We start from the raw sequence: 26,455 nt of genomic DNA, 5'->3' as shown, positions 1-26,455 counted from the left end.
CCTTCAGTGTGATCTTGCTCATACAGATGTATCCTTTAAGATGGAGCACTCTTCAAAAAAGGTACCACTAATGGTATGTAACACTAACTTATTTTTCCTTGAGCTGCAAGTCGCTGACAAGTGACTACATAAAATACTATGACGATCGACACTGCCGGAGGGGTTCACTTTCGCTCGTCACGCAACTCGATGCGCGTTGCACACCATTGCAAAGTGCAAATACAGGCATGACATTTGACAGTGCACACGTAATGCTGCCATATTAGGCTGCGATCAGCGAATTCAGTTTAGAGCTTTCTGCCTACATGCGAGCATTCGCCATTCCATTCAGTAAGCGCAAAAACAAACTTCGCGAAAGCGTTCGTGGTATGCACACCCTGCCCCCTTTTTCTTTATTTTGTGAGCTGCTACAACTTCTCTTGTTTGATCTTCGAGCCTATAAAGGTCTGCAGTATTATCAAACATGGGTGTGCATTTACCTTGGGAGTTGCAGTCTCTTACATGCATTGCAAGATGTGTGCGTGCAATATCTTTAGTGGAAATGGAACGTTTTTTCAGCCTAGTTTCAGGACATCGGCCAGTTTGGCCCATGTTTTTGCACACGAGAAAGGCACAGAATACACCAGTAAAGCTGAGCACGATACATGATTAACACTGCAACCAGACCTATTGCTTACATATATAGTGCGGCTACTCGATCTTTCACTACGCCTGTGCACGACTGAACAAATGGTGGCGAGCTTATTGAGCTTATTATTCGTAAAGAAAACGACATTTATGCCGTAGCGTTACCCTAATTTTTTTCAACCTATGCGGCAGGCAGTGGACGTAGGCGATGACAGCCGGCTTTTTCTTCTCAGTCCCACTAGCTTCATGTGTGCCTTTTTTGACTCCCTGCTTCTCTAATCCTTCAAGCAATTTTTTCCCAGACACAGATATGATGGCCTGTGGGAACCCTGCCATCTGGAGCCGGGCTACTGGCCCTGACAAGCCATCACCTACTTTGTGGAGGCATGACTTCAACAAAGCATTCCCGATTCTTGTTCAGGAAAATGAGCGCTCGCTACAGATGGTGAACATATTGAAACTTTTCAAGGAGCAAGGAATGGGGTCGACGTTCATGTGAGTAACAGTGAGAGAATCTAGCATCCAGTTATTGGACATAACTCTCATAATTCGAGCCTGACCATGTTTGCTGGAAGTACCAGCCCAGATCCAAAAAGCTGACATGATAGATGACGTGATAAAGATGACAAGAGAAAAGATTACATAAGGGAACGAAACGCTACTACTATAGACACGACAGCGGTTGTGGGGAAACAGGATAAATTCAAGTTCAAGGTACAGGAAGATACGTCCCTGCTATTTCTGAAAAATAAACACCATGCAAATATGTCAAGCAGACAACTTATGCGGGATGCGCAGAAAAAGAGCCGCATTAATTAAAGCACACTGCAGGGTCTAGGCGACACCACGGAAGCATCGGCAAATCAAATGAAGACTTAAGTGCCCGCGGCGGTAGCTTTGCGGCAATGTCACATCTCGAGGCCGCGCATTTGATCCTGCCCGCGGCAGCTGCATTTCGACGGGGGCGGAATAAGAAACGCCATAATTCAATCGAAGTTTAATACTTCTGCCATGATACGATGTGCCATGTGAAGCAATGACAATACTCAACCCTCTCAGACGTTACAAAATTAGGCGCACAACACTGCCTCAAGCAAACACCTCTCCGCGTGTTGTGTACTACGCAGACAAACAGCAAGGGTGCACGCAACGTAATGTTTAACGTCAACCGAGCACTCTAGCATTGGACTGAACATTTGCCGTCAACATCACCACTAATTGTCAATCAAAGCAAACAGCACAGAAAGCTTTGCGTACATCGATTGCTACAGTGTGTGGGATCTGCATAACTTTTCCTTCATTCCTACTACTGGATGTACTCATCGATGGGCTTGGTGGATTCCTGGCCCAAACGCCACTTCGCGGCGCAACATTTCCAAATGCGTTAGCATTCGGCGCACATCTCTACCGACAGGCGGTGCGGATGGCTCACTAAGTGGTGGCGTCCTGCAACAGTGGGTGGCTTACCGGGTCTTTAAGAGTACGCAGAGTTGTCCCGATAGTTTCCTGTGAGAAAAGCTGTGGCTTAGAAGGGCCAGGACCTTTCAACTTGTTTGACCCCATTTGCGATCTTGTGGCTGAGGCTACTACATCTGAAGCACAAACTTGCCGGTTCATGTTAGCACACCAAACAACGAAGAAATGTAGCCAAATTTTAAATCTTCTTAGAAGCGTTCGAACCATTTTCATCTCATTGCAGAAGTTCGCGCTGTATTTCAAGTGCCTATTTTATCACAAGCTCGAGGGAAATTGCTTGTGATCAGAAATATTTTGTAATTGTTATGCTTAAACAAGGCCATCCTTTGTAAGTGGTGCTGCTCTCGTACATCTGCCTCATTATAAGACAAAAATTGACATTGTTTCATACCACCTACCTTGGATCAGTTTTTCGGCGCTCTTGGGGAGCGGGGCGAAAGGGGGCAGACAAAAACTTTGGAGGGGCGGCCGCCCCCTTGGTGCCGCCCCTGCTTATTAGGCATACAGGTGCTCACACTGTGACCAGACAGCATGTGCATGATTGCATAATTCAAGGAACGTGCACTATGTCCCGTGACAGTGGCCCCTTTAATATCTTGGTATGCTTCACCACATAAAGCTGTATTGCGGCGAAGCTGACCAGTCACGTTCGAATTGTCCGCATAAGGCCAATTTTGAGATCGAAATAAGAGGTTTTGGTCCATAGAAATGTACAAGCGCCGGCAGGGACCTTCGGTCGAGATTTAATTAACCAAGAAATTAACTGGAATAAAGAGGCTGAATGCAAGGGCTATCGAAAGTTTTCACAGCACAAAAATCACCTTGTATACAACTATATTATCCCATCCCTGTAACAAACAAAAGGCCCACTGCCGTGATCTCAACTAGCAATATTCCTTCATCTCACTTGGAACTAAGGCAGCACACATATATCCTATACAGTGAAAGCTCGTTAATTCGAACTTCAATAATTCGAATTTATGGATAATTCGAACTGTACGCTTTGGTCCGGCCAAGCTCCATAGAAGTCTATGTATAAAAAAGTCCGTTAATTCGAACGCGAGAAGGTTCCCTCACGGATAATTCGAACTACGCTCGCCTGGCACACGGCCAGAGAAACACGCCTACTGCCTACACACAAGGCTGTATTGCCTCCGAAACGGAGAGAACGGCGAGAGAAGGCAAAATCGAAAAAAAAAAAAAATCTAACCTGCGCGGGGTCAGCCAGAAGCCAGCGGCGGCTGCCGCCTCTCCGTTCTACGTAACCTCCGAGACTTCTTGCCCGTTGCGAATCTCGGAGGCTTCACAAATCTTGTACAGCTGCTAATGTTGTGCGGAGATATGGCACGGCAAGCGCCAAAACACAGCTAATCAAGTACGTCGCAGCTGCGCTTGAATCAAGAACCAACGAATCAGGGCCTTCGCCACCTTCACATGTTCAGCGTCTTTGTCTCGGCAGTCTTCATAGGTGGTGCACCTCTGTTTTCAGATTAGGAGGTATAGGCCATCGCGATTCATTGTGATGGTGTTAAGCCTCGGCTAACGTTCGTTTCGGTGGACATCGGTGGTGGGGCACAGTCGGACCCAGAGCTTCGACTTGAAGATGGCGTGTGCCCGCAGCAAACGCCATCACTTTCTGACATGCCCTACTGCTTCCAAATCGCAGTATACTGTTGCTCTCCTTCACTTTTGTTAGTTCGAACTTTCGTTAACTCGAACTGAAGCGGCTTCCCCTTGCGGTTCGAATTAACGAGCTTTTACTGTAGTTCCACATTTACAGGGCTGTCCAGTATGGCAGGAAAAAATAAACTGTTTTTTGTTCCAGCAGTGAAACACCACCAGGGAGATTCTTCACTGCTTAGCATTTAGAAAAATGAACTCGCATTTACACTATAATAAAATATCACTCAACTGTCACACATGCAAGTGAATAAGCACAGCAATATTCCTTTGTGCGTGAAGCCTGCAACATCAAAAGCCACACCAGCATCATGGCTGAACCAGACACTGTGCGGAGGTTGCACTTTGTGCCCAGGAAGTTCAGGCAGGAAAGTAAAATTGGCTTACACATGTACTGTCGCTATTGGGTATTTGGTTCACCAATGTGTCAGCAGCAAAGCACTCTTCTGTGCAATTGAGGAAAGGTCTGTTCGTGCTCCAAAACAAAACCCCGGGCCACAGTTTCAAAGCCTGGTATAATTTTTATTGGCCTACTTGACATGGGTGGATGACTGGCTCTGGCTATGAGAAGCAGAGCGGCGGCGACGGATCTTATCCTGCCTCTTCTCCTTGGCTTCCTTGGCCCTCTGTGCCAGGAGACGAGCATAGTCTGCGGCCTCCTCCTTACGCTTCTGGGTGCGCCTCTTCTTGAGAGCTACACGGCGGCGCTTGTGCTGCAACATGGCCGGCGTGATGAGGCGCTGGATCTTGGGCGCCTTGGAGCGTTGCTTCTTGCCCTCCTTGAGGGGCAGTGGGCGGCGTACAACGTACTGCCTCACATCATCCTCCTTGGACAAGTTGTACAGCTTGCGGATCTTGCTAGCCCGCTTGGGTCCAAGGCGACGTGGCAGTGTTGTGTCAGTCAGACCAGGTATTTCCTGCTCGCCCTTCTTCTTGACCACCAAGCTGATGACACTGAGGTTGGAGTCAACGATGCAGCCACGCACCGACTTGCGCTTGCGCTCACCAGTACGTCGTGGTCGGTAGCACGAGTGGCCCTTGGATAGAAGCAGTCGCACACGTCCAGCAGTGAGCACACCCTGCTTCATAGGAAATCCCTGCTTGTCGTTGCCTCCAGAGATGCGCACCACGTAACCCTGCAAGTCAAAGGTGCATAGCACTTAGTACTATTCAATTCGGAAGCCCATTCATGAACCCATAGATTACTACACAACTCACAGATGGGTATTTATCAAGTCGGCAAAAAGGCAAAAACATCCCTACACTACAACAACAGAATTAACACAAGAACAGGGGTGCGATCTTATACGCGTTCCAAACTCGAACGGAGGCGGTCCGTTCTTTCCGTCGCGAAATTGGCGGTCCGTTCCGTTGCGTTTGTCCGATAGCAGACAACACGGAATGATTGACAGCAGATATCACTTCACAATTGACGTCATGGCGTTCTTCCCCGTTCAAACTGACCGACCATGTGCGGCTTGGTGGAACGGACCGCCTCCGTTCTATTTTGGAACGCGTACAAGATCGCACCCCAGATGTCTGAAACATTCTAAAAAAAAAAAAGCCTAAACTGTACCAAAGGGAAGCCAGTTACCTCGTCCAAAACATCCATAAAGCAAACGAATGTTGAAAATAAAGCACACAGGCTTTGTGTGTTGTGAAGGCACTCCAAGCACTTTTTGTAGATGCCGTCCTGACCATATCATGAGCAACATATTGGGTCACTTTTAGGTAAAGTTCAAGAACGTAATTGACTTCTATTTTTGAGCAGGGCCCAAGACATTGACCTATAAAGGAGGTCTAATGGCTGATTCGAAATAAAAATGGAATGTCAACTCAAAGCAATATGACCACACTCCCACTTGGCAGTGGCAAGCTTTAGCAATTAGCTGTAGAAACCAACACTGGCAATAGCGGCCCTCGCTGCTCTGCAGTTGCGTGTTGCATAGCTACTGAGTTACGCTGTGTAGTATGCCATCAGCCTAGACTCCACAAGATCAGCTGGAGTCACGTGGCACCAGATGAATTGTGCAGATACAAAAATTGCTACTTCTTTCCGTAAGCATCTCTTGAACTCGTATTAAATAAAGGTTTTCTTTTCCTGAACATGCTTAGTCAGTCCTATTCTGAGTGGTGCAATACATGATCTTTACAATGAAGTGACCTGCCTAACAAATGTGCCAGGTCCCAAGCGTTCCATTACAAAGGCGTGCAGATTGCATTGTGTATTTCTTCAGTTTCAAAAGATTGATGCTACTAAGAAAATGGCCATTGTTCATACAAAAAATGGGCACAGTATGGACCAGGCAGAATAACAGTCCAGCCAAACTACATGAAGTGGCTGCAACATGCACTGGAAGCTATGGCTCTGACAAAACTAAGTGCGCCAGTTACACTGCTAGCACTAACTATTCAATGCAATAGTCGCATTGCTTACTGGTAACAGCTTGCTAGTGACATGAAAGATGCCACTCTGAAGCACCACTAGCAGCTTCCACTGTAGTTTTAAGTAAACTGGATATAAGCCGAATTAATGAACTAAGCAAGGAAGAAGGCTTTGCCTATCTAGCAGTACTCGCATGCTAGCTCCAACACCAACATCGCATCCCTGCAAGTCATCTGCATCTCTTGCATATACATGCACAGAGCACTTCTGCTGTTTATTTTTAATTGTGTTGGTCGATTGCAGGTGACAAATACACAACTCTTATATGACATATATTGCAATTCCTTCCAGAATCACTCTGGCTTTCTTTTTCTCCTTTAGTTTTGACTGCACCAAGAGCTACCGTGTGTATATGCGTCTTATACCCCTGTCACACACTGCACTTCTTAATGTCATTAGATTCAAATGACATTTGGCGCAACGAATGCCATTCGACACGTGGTGGATTACACAGGAAAAATTATTGTCATTTGGTCATGATATCAGTGGCAACCACTCCAAAAAAAAAAAAAGAAGTGGGTGAGAAAAGTACAACAAGGTATGCGTAGTGTCTGAAAAAATCAACCTATTTTTAAATAAATATGAAGTGCCACTTCAGTGAAATAAGATGCATATAAAGCTCCTATTTTAGATGTCTGGCCACCATAAGCCAATACAAGGCTTAGCCAGCTTAGTAGCCATAGCCGATAAACTGAACACAAAAAATACAACTGACATGGCAGCGCTGAACGATGACACAGTTGCAGCAGGTGAAGCTGTGTAATGTACAGTGTACTTTGCACTGCGAGCAAAGCACACTAATCAGAGGAAGAGGCTTGATAGTCAAACAGATGCAGAAGCAAGACACAGTAACAAAATCGAGCAGTGCATTCAAGCAAAATCGTTCACTGTTGCTGCACTGATGGCTACAGCTTCCACTGCTCACTGAGAATGCTCGACATTTCAAAGGAATGTATGTTGGCTTGAAGATATTCTGCCAAACCTTGGAGCAAGTCACTTCATGCAAGTCTTCTGTGTATCTTCAAAGTCTCGTCTATTCCAACATAACGCAACTCTTCCGCAATATTGGCATGTACCTTCCCCTTCAGTCTGGCTTTACGGAGCTCTGTTAGGTTATCTTGCCATAACTTTATAAAAGTAAGCATCTCCCCGCCTGACTCTAGTGCACTCGTCCTGCCGATGCCATTTGAGAGGCCGTAAACACACGCACACAGGTGCCCCAATGTCTACAGTACAGCCGACAAGCGACGACAGCCGGACACCACTGAGGTGCAGAGTAAAAACATTTTGTGACAGCACGCCGTACAGCTTTTCGCTTGTTAAAATGACAGATGCCTTAAAACACGCAGTATTCCTTTTTGCAACATGAACGCTTCTAAGTTACAATGGCTCAATGTCATAATTTACCTTGTCTCTGGGGTAGAGTACACATTCACTTCGAGTGCCAAGCCAAATGTGTTTCTCGAATTCATTCAACTGCAGGAGCCATTCGGTTCTAATGGCATTAAATATTGCTGTATAGCAGCCAAATAATGTCGTTCGATTCCAATGACATTGAAGCATCCACTGTGACAAGAGTATTAGCTGGGTGCAGTCACCTAAGTAGGACTTTGCGATCTTTCAAAGTGGGACACTTTCCTGGTGCAGCTAATCAATTACATACATAGGTTTCTACCAAGGAATACAAACCCCAGTCATAAATAGTATTGGAACAGGCAAGTATGAGTTATGACTGCCAAAACTGGATAATTAATGTAAAATCTGCATTTACACTTGGCACAGTACTGTACCGACATCCAGTCATGTAAAATGCTAGTGAAGCTCTAAAAAAGAAATTTAATTATGGGGTTTTATGTGCCAAAACAACGATCTGATTACAATGCACGCCGCAGTGGGAGAGTCCGGAAATGTTGACTACCTGGGGTTCTTTAACATGCACCTAAACCTAAGTACATGGGTGTTTTCGCATTTAGCCCTTATCGAAATGCGGCCGCCGTGGCCAGTGAAGCTCGAAGTCATAAAATCATTCCTTTTGATAAAAAATATCGTATTCAATAACCTTGACGGCGACGTTAGCGTTCAACTAGGTCAAGACTCTCTTACGATAGGGCCAAGCTAGTCCCAAATGACAATCGAATACGAACGCCAGATGACAGCACCTGTAACTGAAACAGGCGAGCTGAAATAAATTGGCACGGCCGAGCACGTACAGTATCTGCGACATATTACGTATACGGCACGGATTTCATTTCGAGCTACTCCCAAAATCGGACGACGAATGTCAGCTGTACAAGTCACATGGCTTCAAACTTTTGCTACGAGTTGGCTTCGACTGCTCTCTGCGAATGAAATTTCTTCCGCGCGAAACACCTCCTTTAGTCAAACAGCGAAATTTCTGAGTGCGTAAACTAGACTTACCTTCCATTCATCACCGAGAGCGTCGGCCTCGACTTCCTGGCCCATACGCTTCTCGTAGAAAATGCGTACTTTTTTCTCATCGTCAACTTCAATGAGCTTCTGGCAGCCAGTGGCTGGGTAGGAGATGTTCAGCTAAACGGCAGCGGGGGAAAAGGAAAATGAGGAATAAGCATACAGTCATCAAACTTCGGTACGGTACAGTAATGCCCAACATGCCTGTTACGTCGGCAAGCGTGACACTTCGCCGATCTGAGAGAGATAAATCATTTTCACAAATATCAATTTTTGTTGTTTTTTTCGGTAGTAAAGCGACTGCCTTAACGTATAAATTCAAGCATAAGTAGGCTAGCTAAAACCAACGTCAACCACACCGTCCGGCACCGACCTGTCCGGCAATCCGAGGAATCACCGTTTTAATGAACAAAATTGACAAACATACTATTGTAATCCAGGCTACAACACATCCATGGGGGCAAGCGAGTTAATATTTTTTTATCGAAAGAATTTATTACAACATTAAAATATCCTAAAATCTTACCTTCATCTCGCTAGCATTCACGAAGAACGTGAACCCAGACTCGAAAAGGAGTGGCACTGCGTTTACTCTTCAGATATCAGCGTAGAAAAAATAAAGAGGGCGCTAGCAATCTTTTAGTATTGTAGAAATCAAATATGGCTATAATTAAATATTTCTGAATCTACACAACAAAATTTTTATTTTTAATAAACATAATAAAATAAAATGTTCAGTTTTAATTGCTATTATAAACTTCAGAAATGACAAGGGAATGGTTGTGCACGGTTGCATACAAGACATGTTTTTAGCAGTTATAATACTAATTATAGCTGTAAGTGATAGTGTCAATTGATGAGTGCACGTACAGACAAGACTGTGAGTTTTCAGCACGGTTTTATGAGTCAGGGGTATTTCAACACCGCACTCAACTTTTGTCCGTGATGCGACTCCCTGGTGGACGCCGCTGCAAGCCTGCAAGTGACAGACTTCCGCTGTCTCGGATGCACGGAAGCGCCGTGTTGATTATTTATGTTGGATGTACACTGCGGTCGCATTCTGAATCATAGCGCAGTTATTTAAGAATCTGAGTAAAACACGCGAGCTGCTCCATCAGAGTTTCAATTTACGTTCTCCCCTCGCTCATCGGTGACCCGGACGCTGGGAGATCTCGGCAGGGGATTTACCGAAGTCCGTGGTGGTGCTCTGCTGCTGAGCTTGTTTGCTCTCCGGCTACTCTCGGTTAGGAGAACGGACGCGATTCCGTATGCGTGCTCCGCTTGACAGCTGATGTTGGACAAAAGGGCGACCGTGCCTTTCGTGACGCGCGGCCGCCCCAAAGGTGTGGTCAGTGTGATGGAGGCTGTCGTGCAGGTCGTCGGCGGCGGAGTTGTGGGGTCCTCACACTAAGGCTTATCGCCATATTGGTGTGCAGCTCTTCTGAGATGCCACTTTAGTGCATCGCGCGATGGAAGAAACCAAGATCATCTATCACATCGACGACGAGGAGACTCCTTACCTCGTCAAGGTGCCCGTGCCGCCGGAGCGCGTGACGCTCGCGGACTTCAAGAATGTCCTCAACAGGCCCAACTTCAAGTTCTTCTTCAAGTCGATGGACGATGATTTCGGGTAAGCTAGCTCCATGGAAAGACTTCCCAGTTCAGAAAAGCACGCGTGCACGTGCACTGTTCTTGCAGTGCACGTGAGCACCTGCCGCACATAATTCCGTGACTAACGGACCCGCCTTCGGCGTTTGCTTTGTTGTTTGCGCTGCCGCTTTTTGTCCCTGGACGTGTTGCTGCCGCCCAAGTCGCTACTTTGGCCGTATGTGCGCCGTGGTCACAATCGATACTTGGTAAACCGCGCACGCGACAAATTTTACTCGGAGCTGGATGATTCAGTGCGAAGAAAGTATCTTGTACATCTGCACGAACTGCTCGCGTAAGCACTTCGAAACTGCCGTCTTGACAAACGGTCCTCTTGCAGCCCCTATTGCCACAAAATACACGAAAGGGACAAGCCAGAGTCACCAAGCTCGGAAATTATTAGCTGTACGTTTCACCTGCACCCATTAATGCAGTCACATTTACCGCTGTCACATGTGCACGGCCACTTTCGATCGCTATGAAGCCCGATCTCGATCGTAATTTCCCACCGCGATTGGCTCCCTACCGCAGCTTGCGGAAAGGAGCCAATCGCAACCGAAAAATTCAATCCCGATTAGGCTCGATCGCGATTGCTCTTACTCCCGAACGCGACCTTTTGACAGTTGAAGCAACCACAAAAACTGGTCTAATTTGTGCCTGCGCGCACGGAACTGGCATAAAAATAAAGGGGAGGGGAAGGGGGGAAGTCGTTACACGAACCTTGGGAGAGTAGGAGCTGCCCTTTGAGACACTTTCGACATCGCACGTCAACTTGACGACCTTAGGATCACAGATATTGAATGGGAATGCAAGAAAGGTGGACTTGATGTGATGCGGCTTTTGCTTTTATTTTCAAATGCTATGGGTCATTATGGTAGTGGATATAATTTTGCATAAGAGATACACCTGCACTGTGAGTACACGGAACAATGTTGACCGCCTTTGGTCCTTTAATGTAATACCGGTGTCACAATCAGTCAGTCAACAAACATTAAGGTCCGAAGGAACTACTAAGTCATAGTTGTGGGCCACTCCCACGTAGGGGCCGGAAGAGCATGGTCCTCCGCCCGTTCATGGGCCCTTTGGACAGCCCTCAGTTGGTCCTGGTCTGGTGTCACACAAACATTTTTGATCACGATGAAGCCCGATCCAGATCATAATTCTCGACTGCGATTGGCTCCTGTGCACAGCTTGCGCAAAGGAGCCAATCACGACCAAGAAATTCGATCAGGATCGGACTTGATCACGATAAAAAAATGCGCAGTGTGACACTCGTTAATGCACTAGTTAGATTTTTCTTTTTGGATGGATGGATGTATGGATGCAAAACTTTCATTGAAGTCCTAATGTACGCGACTCAGCACGCTGCAGGCCGCTCCCACTTTGGAACAGTCAGACCATACCCGACCACCGGATCGGGGTTCTTGATAGCGGAGAGTCACTTGTCCTCATTGATTTGTTCCGGCCTTCGCAACGAGGGGCAATGCCAGAGCATATGGTCTAGGCTAGCGAAGTTATTGCAGTGCCTGCAAGAATTTTTGGCATAAGTGTCGAGATAAAGCTTGTGGAATAATGCTGGGCTGGGATACGAGCCTGTTTGCAATAATCTGAGGGTCAATGCCTGTGCTCTATTTAACTTCTTATGAGGAAAGGGAAAGTTTCTCCTGCAGTGATAAAAGTGCTGCGTAATTTCGTTGTATGTGGTCGGTTGATCTCTGTTCTCCACCACTGAGGGCCAGCGAGGGAGTTCTCCATGGTCACGGAAAGCAAGACGTCGCGCCTTGGAGTGGGTCAGCTCATTGAAGTTTGTGGGGCTCCCATGATGGATCCCATGTGAGCGTGGAACCACGTGAGAGTGTGGGTGGTGATGCTTTTGCTGTCAAGGATGCGACAGGCTTCCTTACACACAGCGGCAACGCTGAAGCGCGGATGGCTGCCCTGGAGTCGCTGAAAATATTGGCATGTCTGTCGTTGAGGCGCTCCAAGGCCACTTGCTCGGCCACACACAACAACATGCTTCATACCGAAGCGGCGTTAACGGTCGAACCCCTGTGGTTGATCGACGCTACTGTGGAATTGTTGCTGTTGCCATACTGGGCCGCGTCAATGAAGCGGCTGCCGCCTGGGAGTTCTGTCGCGCGGCGTAGGAGCGCCACCACCCTGGCCTTCCTTCTTTCTACGTTGCACTGGGGATGCATATTGTGCTGGGCGGGGGATATGATGATGTTATCTTTCTGCTCATTCGGAAGGCCCCGGTAGGCGTCTTCGACCGTGGCCGGGGGGTCGCCCATCTCTGCTCCCTGGTTCCAGAGACTCTGAGAATCTGTGCCGTTTCTTGTGCTTCTGCAATTTCTTCCAGGGTATTGAATACCCAACTGCAGGTGTTGGTCAGTGCATGTGTAGTTCGGCAGTCCAAGCACGCTCTTGATCCCCCTCCTTATCATGGCATTTGGCTTGTCTCGCTCGGCCCTCTTCCTGGCGTGCATGGCCGCTACATACATGAAATGGCATAACAAGAAAGCCTGGACTAGACTTATCAGATTCTCTTCGCTCAGGCCTCTTATTCTGTTAGCTACCTGCTTGATTAGACCGATGATGCTATCCATCTTCTTTGCTAGTTTGTTAATGGTGTTAGTGTTATTCCCCGAGATTCGAATATACCCGACTTTGGGAATTGGATCTCCGCACTTGGTGTAGGGATTAACGTCGATTTCAGTGGGGGGTTTCCAGTTCTGTGGCTTGCGGCCCTTTCTAGTTGGGCTGTAGAGAAGGAGCTCCGATTTCTTTGGGGAGCACTGGAGTGCTGTGTCTGTTAGAATGCACTCTGTAGTGTAGACAGCTTCCTGGAGAGCGGCTTCAACTTGTCCATCACTGCCTCCCACACACCAGTGATGTCGTCCGCGTAGATTGTGTGACCGATGTTCTGGATCATGCCTAGGTATCTCGAGAGGTCGACCATTGCAATGTTGAAGAGAAGCGGTGAGATGACTGACCCCTGGGGGTGCCTCTTCCGCTCAGCTCCATTTTCTCTGAATTCAAATCTCCTGCCTTGAGGGTGGCGCATCGTTTGCTCAAGAAACATGGAAGGACGAGCTGAGGTCGAGTTTGGAGATGGCGTCGAGAACGAACTCGTGACAAATGTTATCAAAGGTCTTCTCCAGGTCTAAACCAAGGATGGCTCTCATGTCTCCAGTGCAGCGTTCCAGGATTTGGATCTTGATAAGCTTTATGGCGTCCTGGGTTGAGAGGCCTTGCTTGAAACCTATCATGTTGCGAGGGAAAAGGTGATTGGTCTCGGTATACTCAGCAATTTTTTTTTCTTATGTGCTCATGTTACTAAAAGTCAAGAGGCTGTTAATGTGCTATTCTGCTAACCATGATAGAGAAGATGAAGTTGCAGTAGTGCTTACGTTTACGATTTGTTGTGACTCATTTATCCGAAGAAAGAAAAAAATAAAAACACATGTGGTGCTGGTATCTAAGTATATAGTGAAGTTGAACACTGTCATTCAGCCACAGTGGCAATACTAATTTTGGTTTATGCTGCAGTAAAGGAGTGGCCATTGACCACCTTGGCCAGCGAACTTATGTGATGGTTTCAGCTCATAGTCGGATATAAGGACAAATCAATATTTTAGAACCCTCAATACGCCACCATTTCAACCCTAGTCTTCATGCACATGCATTTTTGCAACAGAAGTTGCCTTTGGCCTAGTTAGTCTGGTGTAATACCCTAATTACTTGGGGCTCTTTTGACGTCGGTTAGTTCACTTCCACAGCTTGGGCAAAGAAGCCTATCACAAGTGCAAGATCCATTTCCAATCATGCTCACTCGCAATCAAAAGTGTCAGTAGAGAAGCAGTAGTGTGTAATTGATTATCAGCTTTTGCAACTATTCTTTTTCTTAGGCCCCTCACTCTTCCAGCCTACAAAAATTTCCAAATGTAAAAAAATGTCTCGGCAGTTTCTACTGAATTTCACCAGCACTAGAAAAATGTTCACTTTGCCACTAAATTATTTGCACTTTCACCCCGTCGTCACCGATGCACTTGCACACCGAAACTAAAAGTAAAATTTACCTTGAATGATTCAGCTGCAAAAGTAGTCTGTATTGCACATAGTCGTACTTACACTTTGCTTAGCTGCACAAACCTTTTCGACCTGTGTTGTTTTTACAGAGTGGTCAAAGAAGAAATTGTAGAGGATGACTGCCGGTTGCCTTGTTTCAATGGCCGTGTAGTGTCATGGGTGAGTTACACGGTGTAATATTGTATAGTCCAGTATAGTGCTTCTGCTTTTGACCTTGTTTTTAGTCATTCACCTGCTTTCTGATGCTGGGCAATCACAGGATGGATAAACACCAGCTAACCCACATTTACATGTTACTTAGCTACATTATACAACTTCAGCATCGAAAAACACCTTGTGCCTCCGGTGGCCATTTATACTCCTGTCACTAGCACACTTTCTGTGACCACTGAATCTTGTCAATATTGAAATCTGTAAGCTCCAGTGTAGCTCATGAACTTCAACAGCCACTAGTTTCATCGTTTGTTGAACGTGTGTTACAGGGGCATTAATCATTTCCATGCCATGCCATTTTTAGAGACCCCAGTTGCCAGCATATTTTAACTCGGAAGGAATAATTTCACTTCTGCTTGCACTGCCCCATGGATTTTGTGCTACAATCTATCGAGTGCACAACTAAGCACGATTGATGACCTGAGCTCATCCTTGGGCTTTTTTACTGAAAATGCCTGGATGAATCCAGCCTACCCACGGCACAGAAGCGGTTAACTTGGCTGTGTTTCACCTACAATGCCTCCATCATCATTCAGTGGATTTTATTGATGCATTTACTGTGAAATGCAGCCTTCCTGAATACTCAGCAATTAACTGTACTGCAACTCTCACCTGTGCAGCTGTTTCTCCAAATTCAAGTAGCATATACAGTAGTTATGAAACAAAGTGCACACAACAGTCGGCCACTGGTGTTTGCAGGACATTTTGCTTGCTGTTATGCATGCCAGCTTAACGACAAACATGTTAGCACTTTAATGTCAAAATATGTAAAGGGTCACAGGTCATCAGAGCATTTAGTTCTTAGTATATTCAACCAAATTGTCTGAACCATTTCACACAAAGGGCATGTGCATATCAACTCATACTTTAAAAGCCTGTGTTTTGTCTTATGACTTTAAGAAACTACTTTGTAACCAAATCTACATAAGAATAGAGGAAAAAAATTTTTCATGCCTTTATGCAATATGCATGCGATAAGTCTGTCCTAGCTCATTTCAAAATTAAGAGGCATTGCTCACCCATCAGGTACCTGTAATGTTACAGTGAAAAGGGGAGTGGGCAATGTTAACATTGAGCATTATTTTAAACCAAGCGCCAATATAATTTTAAACAGAGGGTAAAGAAATATGACATGTGATGTATAGCCAGTATGCTTCATGAATGCTTTCCATTAGTGTCTCAGAAACTTTTGGACTAGAAAACAAGAAAAAGTAAAGCAGGAGATGAACTGACATATAAAAAAAATTCGTGTACATTAAGTAGCTTAGGTACATGTGATTGTAGTTGTTGCTGCAGTGAGTGATTTCTTGAATATTGACAATGACTTGGTGATAAAAAGGTGTATTTCAGTCTGCAGCGCCCATTTAAACAGTATGTCTGTGGCCAACACTCTATTCTGCACAATTTTGCAGCTTGTGTCAGCAGATGGAAGCAGCGTTGTGTCTGAAGGAACTGAGACACACCGGCAACGCCCTTTTCCGTGAGTAACTTCACATTGCAAAGGCACTTCTTACTGTCTCCATGAATGACTGCAGTCACAGGAACACTGGGTAGCACAGAACACATGCCTTATTGCAAAGTAATTTGAATGTAGCTGATCTTGTGTGCACGCATCATCATCATCATCATCATCATCATCATCATTATTATTATTATTATTATTATTATTATTATTATTATTATTATTATTATTATTATTAACGGGATAATTAGACCAATTCTGATTCTGATAACAATAAGGGCCCCATGTCGCAGAAAATGCGGTGTCGGCGACCAGCGATGGCGTCCCTGTAAGCAAAGATTCCCGTACATACTTCTGTATATGTATATACCACGCCTTGCTATATGACATGCAGTATTTGCGAATATTGCTACACCATTCTATCACTAAAGTTGCTGATACCTTGTCTTACATTCTTGACCCATTTATTCCTCGGAGTTTTGACAATGACAGCCCACAAACAAATTTCAGGAAATGAAACACCAACAGCACATTGCTTTTATGCTAAATCTTCTCAAACTGAATCATGAAAAGCGCCAAACAAAAACAGAAACCTGAAAATTATGCAATTTTTTTTGGCATGGCGTTGCACCACCTCCGGGACCGGCCCACCCAAGAGGCCGCATTTCTACCCGAAAGCTTGCCTTTGTGCATAGTGTTCACCGCCAGCGCTTCCTGGTAAACATTCTGGTTACATAAGCTGCAGTTGCGGGGAAGCGTGAGAAGCAGTCAAGGATATTTGAATGCTGTCGCATTCCACTCTTAAAGGCAAAGCTTAAGCATCCGCGAAATTTTTCTTCTTATTATTATTATTTGTCTTGTTCCTACATTAAGTTTTGCAGATGTCTTTTGTTATCGTCGCAGTGCTGGTGTGGCTGTTCTTGAGTATTTGCATGTCTGTGTGTTATTGCAGGGTAATGTTTATTTTCTGATAGACACATGCACTGGTCCAGGTTTGATAAATTACTTTCATATCCATTGCAGAATGCATGGTCACTGTGACTGTTCGATTTTAATGTATGCCACGAAATGTTTTGAACAGCTAGGTCAACCTCAAAAGCTTCCTGATGCATTACATCTAACCATATTAAATTTTTAGTGCATATTAAACACAAAACTTCATTCTCAGAAAGAATCTGTCTAAAATTCAACTTTTTGGTTAATGTCTTTCTCCTAAAAAAGTGAAATAGAAGCAGTTAAATGTTTATTGCAGCTTGTGCCCTTCAAAGCAAAATGAAAAAACACACTGACATCATAAACAGTGCAAATAAAACCGAAATCTTCGTCTATCTAAACTTGACATAATTGACAGAGGGTTATGGCTAATGACAGCTTGAGCTCATTGTAAGCCATTAATAAAGGGGATCATTGTAAGCTGCACATTAGCCTATATTTATGTTACCTGTGTTCTGTCAGTGTAAATTGAAACATCAGCAGCATGCAGTGAATCAAAAACAGTTTTCACTCTAGAGTGTGAGGACAGCCATTGAGAATGAGTGTTGTAAGAACAGCAATTATCTTTTCTTCTTCTCCTTCTCCCCCCCCCCCTCTCTATTCCCCTCCCTCCATGTAAGTGTTTCTTACCATTTGCTTTTCAAGTGTCATGCAATTGGCTACATTTCTTATCTTTTTCTATGCAGTGAAACAGCAGAGACCAGCTTTACAGAGTCTGAGTCTGCCATTAGCTCCCACAAAGGTAGGTGACTTGCCAAACTGGATGAGCTTGCTAATGTTGTTAAATTAACCTGTCAGTCCTGTCATACAGTGCAGAAATGAGAACTTCTATTTACTCTTTGTCTGTTTGCTTTGACTGTTCTTGTTACGTTTATGTCACTCTAGAAACTAATCTACCTATGTTTCTATCTAGCTTGGCCGCTGTAAGTATAGCCTCTTTACTTACCTTTCCCTTCTGCAGTCTTGCTCACTGTTTTCTCTGCAATTCCTGTTTAGTGTATTGTTCTAGGAGAAACAAGCGTGTATTCAAGTAAAGTATTCCTGTTTCTGCATACATTACTGTTAAATTATATGGCCAGTTGTAGCCAGGCGGTCCTTAGTGTAGCATTGTTCATATTTCATTATATAAGCTCAATCAAAATTATCCCATAGTTTTTAAAATTGGAAGTATTCCTGCTTCTTGGTGTCTTGATTATTTTGTAACTTCATTAATGTCCAAGTTAGTTAGTATATTCAAACAAAACTTGTATTGGTACTGCGGGACACTTGCCATCGTCATAAGTGTGGTTGTTTTTAACGTGCTTTCTATTTACACAGAACCAGTCTTTTTGTTTATTTACTTTACCTTCTTTCGACTGCTTGGTGAGAGAAATGTGTTGCATTCTTGAATTCATTTTTGTGCTTGGATATAACAGAAATGTACTTGGCTTAGATATTCCTTAACATTTAGCACGAAATGTGATGTTTCCAGCCCAGCCACGGCATTGCGCTGCCAAGCTTGACGTCCATCCAAAAACGCTCCTGCACTTTTGTCTATGTGCGCATAGCAGAATCCCAGGTGTTCAAAATTAACCCTGCTTTATAATCAGATCGTAAATCTAGCGCGTAAAACTCCATAATTTAATTTTTAAATGTGTTTCCTTTACCACTCCTATAGAGCACCACCACCATCATCAACGAGGACCTGGCCGTCATCGAGATAAAGGTAGGTAGGCAGAAGAATGAAATTCATAAATTCACTGTAATGGGACGTGGTACTCTTTCACTTGGCTCCTTCGTGTACCTCTTGTTAAATTACTGTTGCAGCCTGGAGCCTCACATTTCTTAATGTTTATTGCTCGACTAGATTGAAGCAGTTGCATGACAGCATTAGCTGCTCAGAAACGTGCCATGTTTATGGAATAATGTGCAATCAACCCTTTGCCAGGAATGGTCCTTTCAAGCGTTCCTTCCTCCCGGCATGTTCTAGTGTCTTACTCTATCATTTGAAGACGATATGGAAGTGCTACTAGCAATTCTGAATCGTTACACTTTTTTTTAGCTTTCTCCACGTCTGTGTGGACCTAAAGATCACCCAATAGTAGATTAAAATTGCAGTTTAAGGCCAAGCTTCTCCTTCTCAAATTATTTTGTACCCTTTGTTCCCAAACTTAGCATTTAGACATTGTAGCATAATGTCACAGGTCTCGCAAATTTTTTATTGATCGCAGCCCTTGTTCCTTAGAAAATTTCTGCACATATTGCTAGGTTAAATTCTGGTTTCTATGCAACCTCATTAGTTTCTTTGTTCAATTAACACTTAAATAAAATCTGTTGCCACTCACTGCAGGAATGAATCTGGGGATTATAATGCGTCATCGCCACTTGTTTTTCACTTTTGCATTGTGCAAAAACGTTTCTGTCATTAAAATTGACATTTCAAGCTATTACAGAAGTGTGGACTGCTCATTTAGCTTGGCCCTACATTTTTCTTCACTGTCTGTGCAATACGAGCCTGTACCTGTATTTAACTGCTCTTGTCCTAGATGTGTCAGTTATATACTGCTTTATTGTTATGTTGTAAGTGTTGCTTCTCCTGTTGTGCAATGTGTACGCTGTACCACATTGTGCGCTTCTCCTCTTTTGATTGACCAACTAGGCCCACTGTATCCTGTAAATAAGTAGATAAGCAAAACACCAAGTGTGTTCTTTGCAGCCGGTCGTTCCAATGGACATGCAGCAGCTAAGCCAGGGGCTGCCTCAGTGCTAACTACCAGTGACATAGAGACCACAAGCTTCCTAGACTCTGAGGATGAGACTACCAGCCGGTAAGTCTTAATACTGTCACGTGGTAATGAGGGTGAAGAAAGCAGCCAAACTGAAAAAGAGGAAACTAGCATTTTCTTGGGCGAACTTGTGCCCTCAAAAACAGGCTACACTCAGAGAATGGCGACAGTGGCGAACACAGTCGGCGAATGGCGAAAATCTGATCAGCGAGTCAAGCCCATCGGCTTTTATAGATCAGTCGTCGAATGTTCCAGAGTAATCACTGGGACCCGTGCGCCTTCCACAAAGTTCTACGCCATTCGTGTCGCACATGCATGCAATCAGATTACACAAGGTTCGGCGACAACAGACAGCGGATAGAAGCATCGATACATGTTGCGTCCTGCGCTGCGCGATAACATTTGTTAGGCGGTGAAACGTGTCGCCCGATAAAGACAAACAAGTACACGTGTCAATACCAAGCATAGGTGTACTCACAGCAGTAGCATAACGGTTGTGGCACTGCACTGCTATGCTTGGGATCACAAGTGCCATCCCGGCTGCAGTGGCCACATTTCGAAAGGGGCTAAATGCAAAAAACACTGGTGTACTTAGATTTAGGTGCCCTTTAAAGAACGCCAGGTGCTCAAAACTGATCGTGCCTGATAATGATATTAAGGATTTTTCGCGTAAAATCTGGGAATATCATTTTTTTCAAAGAGGCCCTGGACCACTCCTCGTGCTTGGTGAAAAAACACAGTCGTCTGTGGATAGCATAAGCTGCTGTGAACATCTCAGCCAAGTTTTGCAGTCATGCATGGCACATGAAGCTCTCAAGCTGAGCTTGAAGTCGCCTTTCTCTCAAGCGCTCTCTTTTCAACATAAGCCTGCTGCATTTAGCACGTCGTAGGTGCCAAAATCAGAAATATTGGTGTCTAGGTGAACATCAAAAATTATATTTTAACTGCGCACCACGGTGATGTTCAGTAGGAAGAGCATTGTGGGCAAACTCTGCTCTGCTGTAGCCTTCGCAGTGCAAAATCATTGAAGGAGGAGTGGAAGCACCACGAACTATAGGTTTGATTTCCAGTAACTCCACTTCTGCTGAACGTGATGAAGAACTTATTGCAGCTAAGTATTTCTGAAATAGACTTATTTAACTTCAACTGCATTTCTCAATTTCAGTAAAAAGTGGTGCAGCGCCCCTCTAAACAGGTGTGCCAGGGCAGCGTCAAGTTAAACCATAGACACTTCTTTCGCAAGTTTGTGGATTTAGCTGACATTCATTAATTCGTTAACTTCATGCAAAGTGATGTATAGTTCTCCTTGTTAGTACCAGTTTGCTGTGAAAGAGGACAGGAGTGACATTTTGACTCGTTTATAGACTAAGACCTGGCTCTAAGGGAAGCCAGTGGATAACAAAAGATTTAGCTATAAGCAGCAGTTTTAAAAAAGGGGGATGTAACATGCGTATGTCTGGTTATGAAGAAATTGTCAGCGGTATTGAATCTGAGTATGACAGCCTGACCGATGAGTATCGTGTTTGCTTTTGCCTGATGCTTTGGCAGGATTTCAACCACCACTGAGGAGAGTAGCGTGTCACGCATTTATGCGAGGCATCGGCGTAGGCGGCGAAAGAAGATGCCGCCCATGAGTCGGGTGAGAAATCTGTTTGATTCTATGTCTCAGCATGCCATGGCTTATTGCCTTCTAGTATATATTTCAAAGGCATTGCTTCGTGAGGTTCATTATGGCTCCACTGTTGCTTGATCTTCTGGCACTACGAACTAATGGGAATGTAGCTAGATTTGAACTACTTACCCTAGGGCCAGAAAGAATTCATATAAAATATTCTATGGCAGACACATGCGGGCTGGGTAAATATTTCACAAGTGTAAATTTTGCAAAAATAAATGTAATTGAAAAACTATGCTTTTGTACATAGATTTATATTTCTGAATTATAAGAAAGCTCTCCAAGTGAGTAGAACTTGTAGTTGGGCTAGTTGATGCATGATCGCTTACAGATTACTGTAGCTTTAGCGTGAAGCATACAAAAGCACATAACATGAGCGCGGATCCAATAGCGCTCATTGTGTGTATAGTTATTTCTCTCGCACTAAATCCATTGCAAAATGCCATACTGACGTGTCTGCATACCTACCATTACAAGCGTTGCTCATTTGCAGTGGGAGGTTGCTTTTTACTGAATTCATTACAAGAGTATGAACATTGTGCATGTGTGGCTGAGGATTTTAGACGTTAAGGGCTTCGTACGAGAAGGAATGTATTACTGCATGAATTTACAGATTGTAGAGAGGCTTCACCCCAGCTCTGAAGCCTAACAACTGTGCTGGAAAACATTACTACAGTTTTTAGCAAGTAGCAGCAGAACTGTTAATAGCCTTCTGCCCTGTTCTGCATTTCTGTTCTGGATGTTAGCTTTCACTGCTCTTATTCAGTGCAGTCGAACCTTCCAGCAGTCCCTTGCCTAAGCAGAACCTCATGCTAATTGCATTTTCAGCTGTCAACTTTTCTTTCAAAAGCAGTACAAATATTTTACTATTTTTCTGTGTGTTTTCAGACTTCTTCGATCAGCAGCATCACAGACAGCACTCTGTCACTAAACATCATCACCGTCACATTAAACTTAGGTAAGCACAAGTTTTAGACGTTTAATTTGTGACTAGAAAATTTGCTGTGGTAGCATAAATTGTGGCATTCTCGTTGTCTTACCATGAAAAGCCGCAGTCACGCATGGATCAGATTTATAAGGGGCTGTTATTACTTTGGTAATATTGTAAGGCGAAACTAATACACCTGATTTATACTTTACTTCTGTATGAAATATAGCTTCAAAGGACCAAGCCAACTGAACCTGAAAACATGTTGCATTGTAATTAAATATACTAGCTTATGAAACCTTAGTTAGGTTGTGGCAACAAGGCCTTGTTGTGCCTCTTGATGTCCTAGGATGGTGCTGCCAAGTTTTCAAGCACTGTCAGCTGTGTGTCGTACCTTGTGTAGAAGTTTTTCTGCTGTGCTTGCAGATACGGTCAACTTTCTTGGCATTAGCATAGTGGGCCAATCGAACAAAGGTGGAGATGGTGGCATCTACGTGGGCTCCATCATGAAAGGGTGAGTACAGTAGAAAGTAATTTCCATTACAACTGCTATTTCTTTATTAGTAAGAGGCAAGCTGCAGAAGTGCTCACTTTCTACCTTTTCTGCCCCATTAACTTGCACTACATTAGATAGAACCTCGCTTTTGTCATTCCATATACAGCTTACACCACTTAAAACGTAACTGCTTATATTACAGAACCGGCTATAACATGGCCTTTTCTGACTCCTGTTTACCCTCCCATAGAACTCTATGTATAGTAAATCCTCATTCATTTGGATTTCACGGGGTTGGAACAAATGTCTGAATTAACCAAATGTCAAATTTTCAACGGTACTAAGAAAACAACGGAAATTTTTGCTATGTGAAAACTTTCTTATTTATTGAATGAATCTCCAAATCCTGTTTATATTTTGCCGAAAAGCAGTATGAAAGCTGCGATTCTCGTAAGCAGGCAACTGATTAGCCCTCTCAGCAGCAAAGTCCTCACAACTTCAAATGCAGTGCAGCTGCGTCACGTGTCTTCATACGATACACACTTTTCCCTTGTGTGCACACCCTGATTAATTTTTCGACAATGCGCTTGTTGCTAACTGATTACCTGCCCATCGCAATGTAGCCGGCACTCTTCATCCTTGACAGCTTTGCCGTTTCAGTTAGATAAAAAAAAACTACTGTTTGCCGTAGCCGTTGCGGATGAGAGTGTGGTCGCTATCAGCACGATTGTGGGCTGCAGCCACAGCATTCTGAAGGCACGCAGCCAATTCACGCATCAAGTTGAAACAAAACTACCATTTGCTGCAACCGATGCGTATGAAACAGCGGTCGCTACCGACGCCATAATGGATTGCGGTTACGCAGTTGTGAAAGTATGTAACCGACACTCTTTTGTGCACAGCAACAAACACACAAATAAAGGCTATAAAGGTACAAATAAGCACAAAGTGTTCCAGCTTTTTATTGTTCACGTACGATCTCCACTGATGAATATAGCTATGCAGACTCTGCTGCTTCGTTTTGGTCACATGCTAGTACTGCTTTTTGCTCTCTTGCATCGCACATTTCTGGTGCTCGCCAATCTTCAAGAGTTGTCCGAATTAACTGGTATGTGGCCAAATACATACGAATGAACGAGAGTTTGATTCCATAAAGTAATGCATACACCTGCTAGCATCGGAGGACGAGTCCAAATTATCCGATTTTTCGAATTAACCAGTGTCGAATTAACATTTTACTCTACACGCATACCGCTTATAGTGCAGTTGCGGGATACAAAATACCAGTTATTCTGTGGCTTCCATGGGAAAATCTCGCACTCAAGTGCGATAGTAAGCGCGCTTCTCAATGAGGTGTGCCGGCCGATGGGAGGGGAGTGCAACGAGGGCATTGCCGAGGAGAAGGAGAAGGCACAGAGGGAATGAACAAGGAATGAAAAAAACGAAAAGCAGTAGTAGCATGATGCAGGGGGTAGCCTAGGTGATGGAGAAGCCTTTGCTTGGTGCCCACCGCACACATGTGCATTGTCACTCTTTGGCAGCGTCGGCTCTCCAGTTTGTGTCCACCCGTTAACATGCACATTGTCGTGGAGTGCAAATATTACACATGCGACCTTAACTGCTATCAGTTTAAGCGATGTTCCCCAAATTTAGTTCAGAGCTTTTAGGCTTTATGCCCCCATGCGAGCTTCCACTGTACCTACCAGTACGTGCACATACAAACTTTGTAGGCATTGGCAGTAGTTGCTGTGGCTGATCACCTGAGAAAACAAACTCCACTTCACACGCGCTGCTGTCAGTTCAGCCTGTGTACGGGATTGCATGCCCGATCTTCTACAGGTACAATTGTATCAAGGGCGACCTTCCTGCGATGGCATGCCGCCTGGTACTGCCGCCGGCTACAGCATGCTTCGTCAGGAGTAATTTGCAGTTTGGGGCCGAGTCAACAAAACCCGCTGCAGTGGCTATAAGGCACTTGGAAAGCGAAGGAACCTCTTCCACAACGAAAGCGAGGGCACAGGTGGAACGAGCAACAATGGAATGGCAGCAACTTGGTTTTCACTCGCAATGTTTTCGACACCACAAATCGCAGCATGCAGATCAGTCCAGGAAATCGAACAAGTCACTGTGAAGGCGTCCAAAATTTCAGTCCCCATTCTACGTTACTTCTGCGGAGTTGGTGGCAGTGATGCAGGGAATTTCAAATGATGAGCAGGTCTGAAAACTTAGTTGACACTTTATGTTCCTTTATGTAGATCTCTCTCGTTCTGTGTTACTTTATCTGCTTCATGCAAATACCACGTGTTCTTGGACATAAACCTTTTAACATTCATAAATTTAAACAGAACCAAACATCCCGGTCCCATACTTCGATTCTTAGATGTGTGCAGCTGCTTGGTCTACATGTTTTGCGCGTGTGTGGCCATTGAAAGACGCCATTTTGGTTATAATATGGATATTCGAGACTCCGGCAACTTACTCTATAAGCGGTCTATGCCTATAGTAAATATCTTGTATGCAGTAAATGACAATAAACAAAATCAAAATGACAATACACTTTTCAAGGCAGCTCATGGCGGCTCTGTTCTGCCTAGAAGTACCATATAAGCCCGTGTAAGGGCCACACCCCCAACTTGACAGCCTGAAATTGGGGACAAAAAATTTCCAATAAAGGATCAATTATATTCAGTGCTCTGATGTCACACATGCACATCGGCAAATTTTCACACACTGCATACTGCCCTGTGCCACTGCTAGATAGCTAAAGCCTGGGTGTGCACAAGATCGGAAGTGTGCACAAGTCATTGGCTGTGCCAGCAGGCACCATTTTGACCAATAGGTTTGGTCCCATGCAAGAGCCACACCTCGTCAAAATTGTGAAGCAAGAAAGTGCAGCCCTTGCATGAGTCTATACAGTAAGACCCCAGTGAGCATGTGTTACTTGTTGCAGGGGTGCTGTTGCCTTGGATGGTCGCATTGAGCCAGGTGACATGATCCTTCAAGTGAATGACATCAACTTCGAGAACATGAGCAACGATGATGCTGTGCGAGTGCTTCGGGAGACTGTACAAAAGCCTGGGTGAGTCGTCTATGTAAAAACAATGGGAAGGGTGGGGGGGGCTTGTTTTACATGCTCCTGTTGCTGTATGACTGTAATGCTGACGCTGTAATGTAACAGCATCTAGTCATTCACGCGGCATTCTTTTCGATGCAAGTTCAGATTGTTCGGCACAAATATTTGATTAATCTTCCTTGTGCATTCCTTGGCATCTTTCTGCAGTGCATGGCTGCTCTGCTAAGCTTCCAATGGCTACCTTCCCTATCATATGCTAAAATACTCTGTAAGGAGCGAAAATTGCAGTTTTGATATGCTGAAAGAACTCTTTAGGGAAGAAGACACAACAAAACCAGAGTACTACACAACACACTTGATTTGACTTTCGTCTAAGCTAACACACCGCATAGGCGTTCGAGCATTCACTAAATTATATGGTGTTCAAAACAGTGCAATCAGGAGACAGGAATGAT

At 44.5% G+C, this 26,455-nt stretch overlaps 2 protein-coding genes across 5 annotated transcripts in view; one reads left to right on the top strand and one right to left on the bottom strand.

Annotated features, from left to right (window-relative positions):
* Positions 1-4,284: 4,284 nt before the first annotated feature.
* Positions 4,285-9,288, bottom strand: RpS6 (ribosomal protein S6). The gene is made up of 3 exons (XM_065453348.1): positions 9,186-9,288; positions 8,648-8,779; positions 4,285-4,919 (listed from the first exon to the last, which is right to left on the bottom strand). Exons 1-3 carry the CDS (start codon positions 9,189-9,191, stop codon positions 4,314-4,316), a joined length of 744 nt encoding a protein of 247 aa, XP_065309420.1. The 5' UTR covers positions 9,192-9,288; the 3' UTR covers positions 4,285-4,313.
* Positions 9,289-9,572: 284 nt separating this feature from the next.
* The window catches only part of LOC135919496 (segment polarity protein dishevelled homolog DVL-3-like), a 35,860-nt gene continuing 18,977 nt past the window's right edge, over positions 9,573-26,455 (top strand). Inside the window, exons 1-10 of one of the 4 annotated variants that reach the window (XR_010569982.2) lie at positions 9,573-10,289; positions 14,485-14,554; positions 16,021-16,088; positions 17,750-17,805; positions 18,721-18,768; positions 19,759-19,870; positions 21,377-21,467; positions 22,392-22,461; positions 22,858-22,945; positions 25,878-26,006. Coding sequence is in view for 2 of the 4 variants with exons in the window: in XM_065453370.2 (XP_065309442.1) it covers positions 10,129-10,289; positions 14,485-14,554; positions 16,021-16,088; positions 17,750-17,805; positions 18,721-18,768; positions 19,759-19,870; positions 21,377-21,467; positions 22,392-22,461; positions 22,858-22,945; positions 25,878-26,006 (893 nt within the window). In the remaining 2 variants the exon portion in view is untranslated. The remainder of the gene's footprint in view (positions 10,290-14,484; positions 14,555-16,020; positions 16,089-17,749; positions 17,806-18,720; positions 18,769-19,758; positions 19,871-21,376; positions 21,468-22,391; positions 22,462-22,857; positions 22,946-25,877; positions 26,007-26,455) is intronic. The other 3 variants (XR_010569981.2, XM_065453370.2, XM_065453374.2) reach the window with 3 other exon arrangements.

Source organism: Dermacentor albipictus, chromosome 2 (genome assembly GCF_038994185.2).
Source record: "Dermacentor albipictus isolate Rhodes 1998 colony chromosome 2, USDA_Dalb.pri_finalv2, whole genome shotgun sequence".
Classification (NCBI taxonomy): Eukaryota; Metazoa; Arthropoda; class Arachnida; order Ixodida; family Ixodidae; genus Dermacentor; species Dermacentor albipictus.
The sequence above is the reverse complement of the archived record's forward strand: the minus strand, read 5'-3'. Positions and strand labels throughout refer to the sequence as shown.

Coding starts and splice junctions, on each gene's coding strand:
- RpS6 (XM_065453348.1), bottom strand. Junction 4,920..8,647: donor CTCTCGGTGATGAATGGAAG/GTAAGTCTAGTT, acceptor TTTGACTTGCAG/GGTTACGTGGTGCGCATCTC.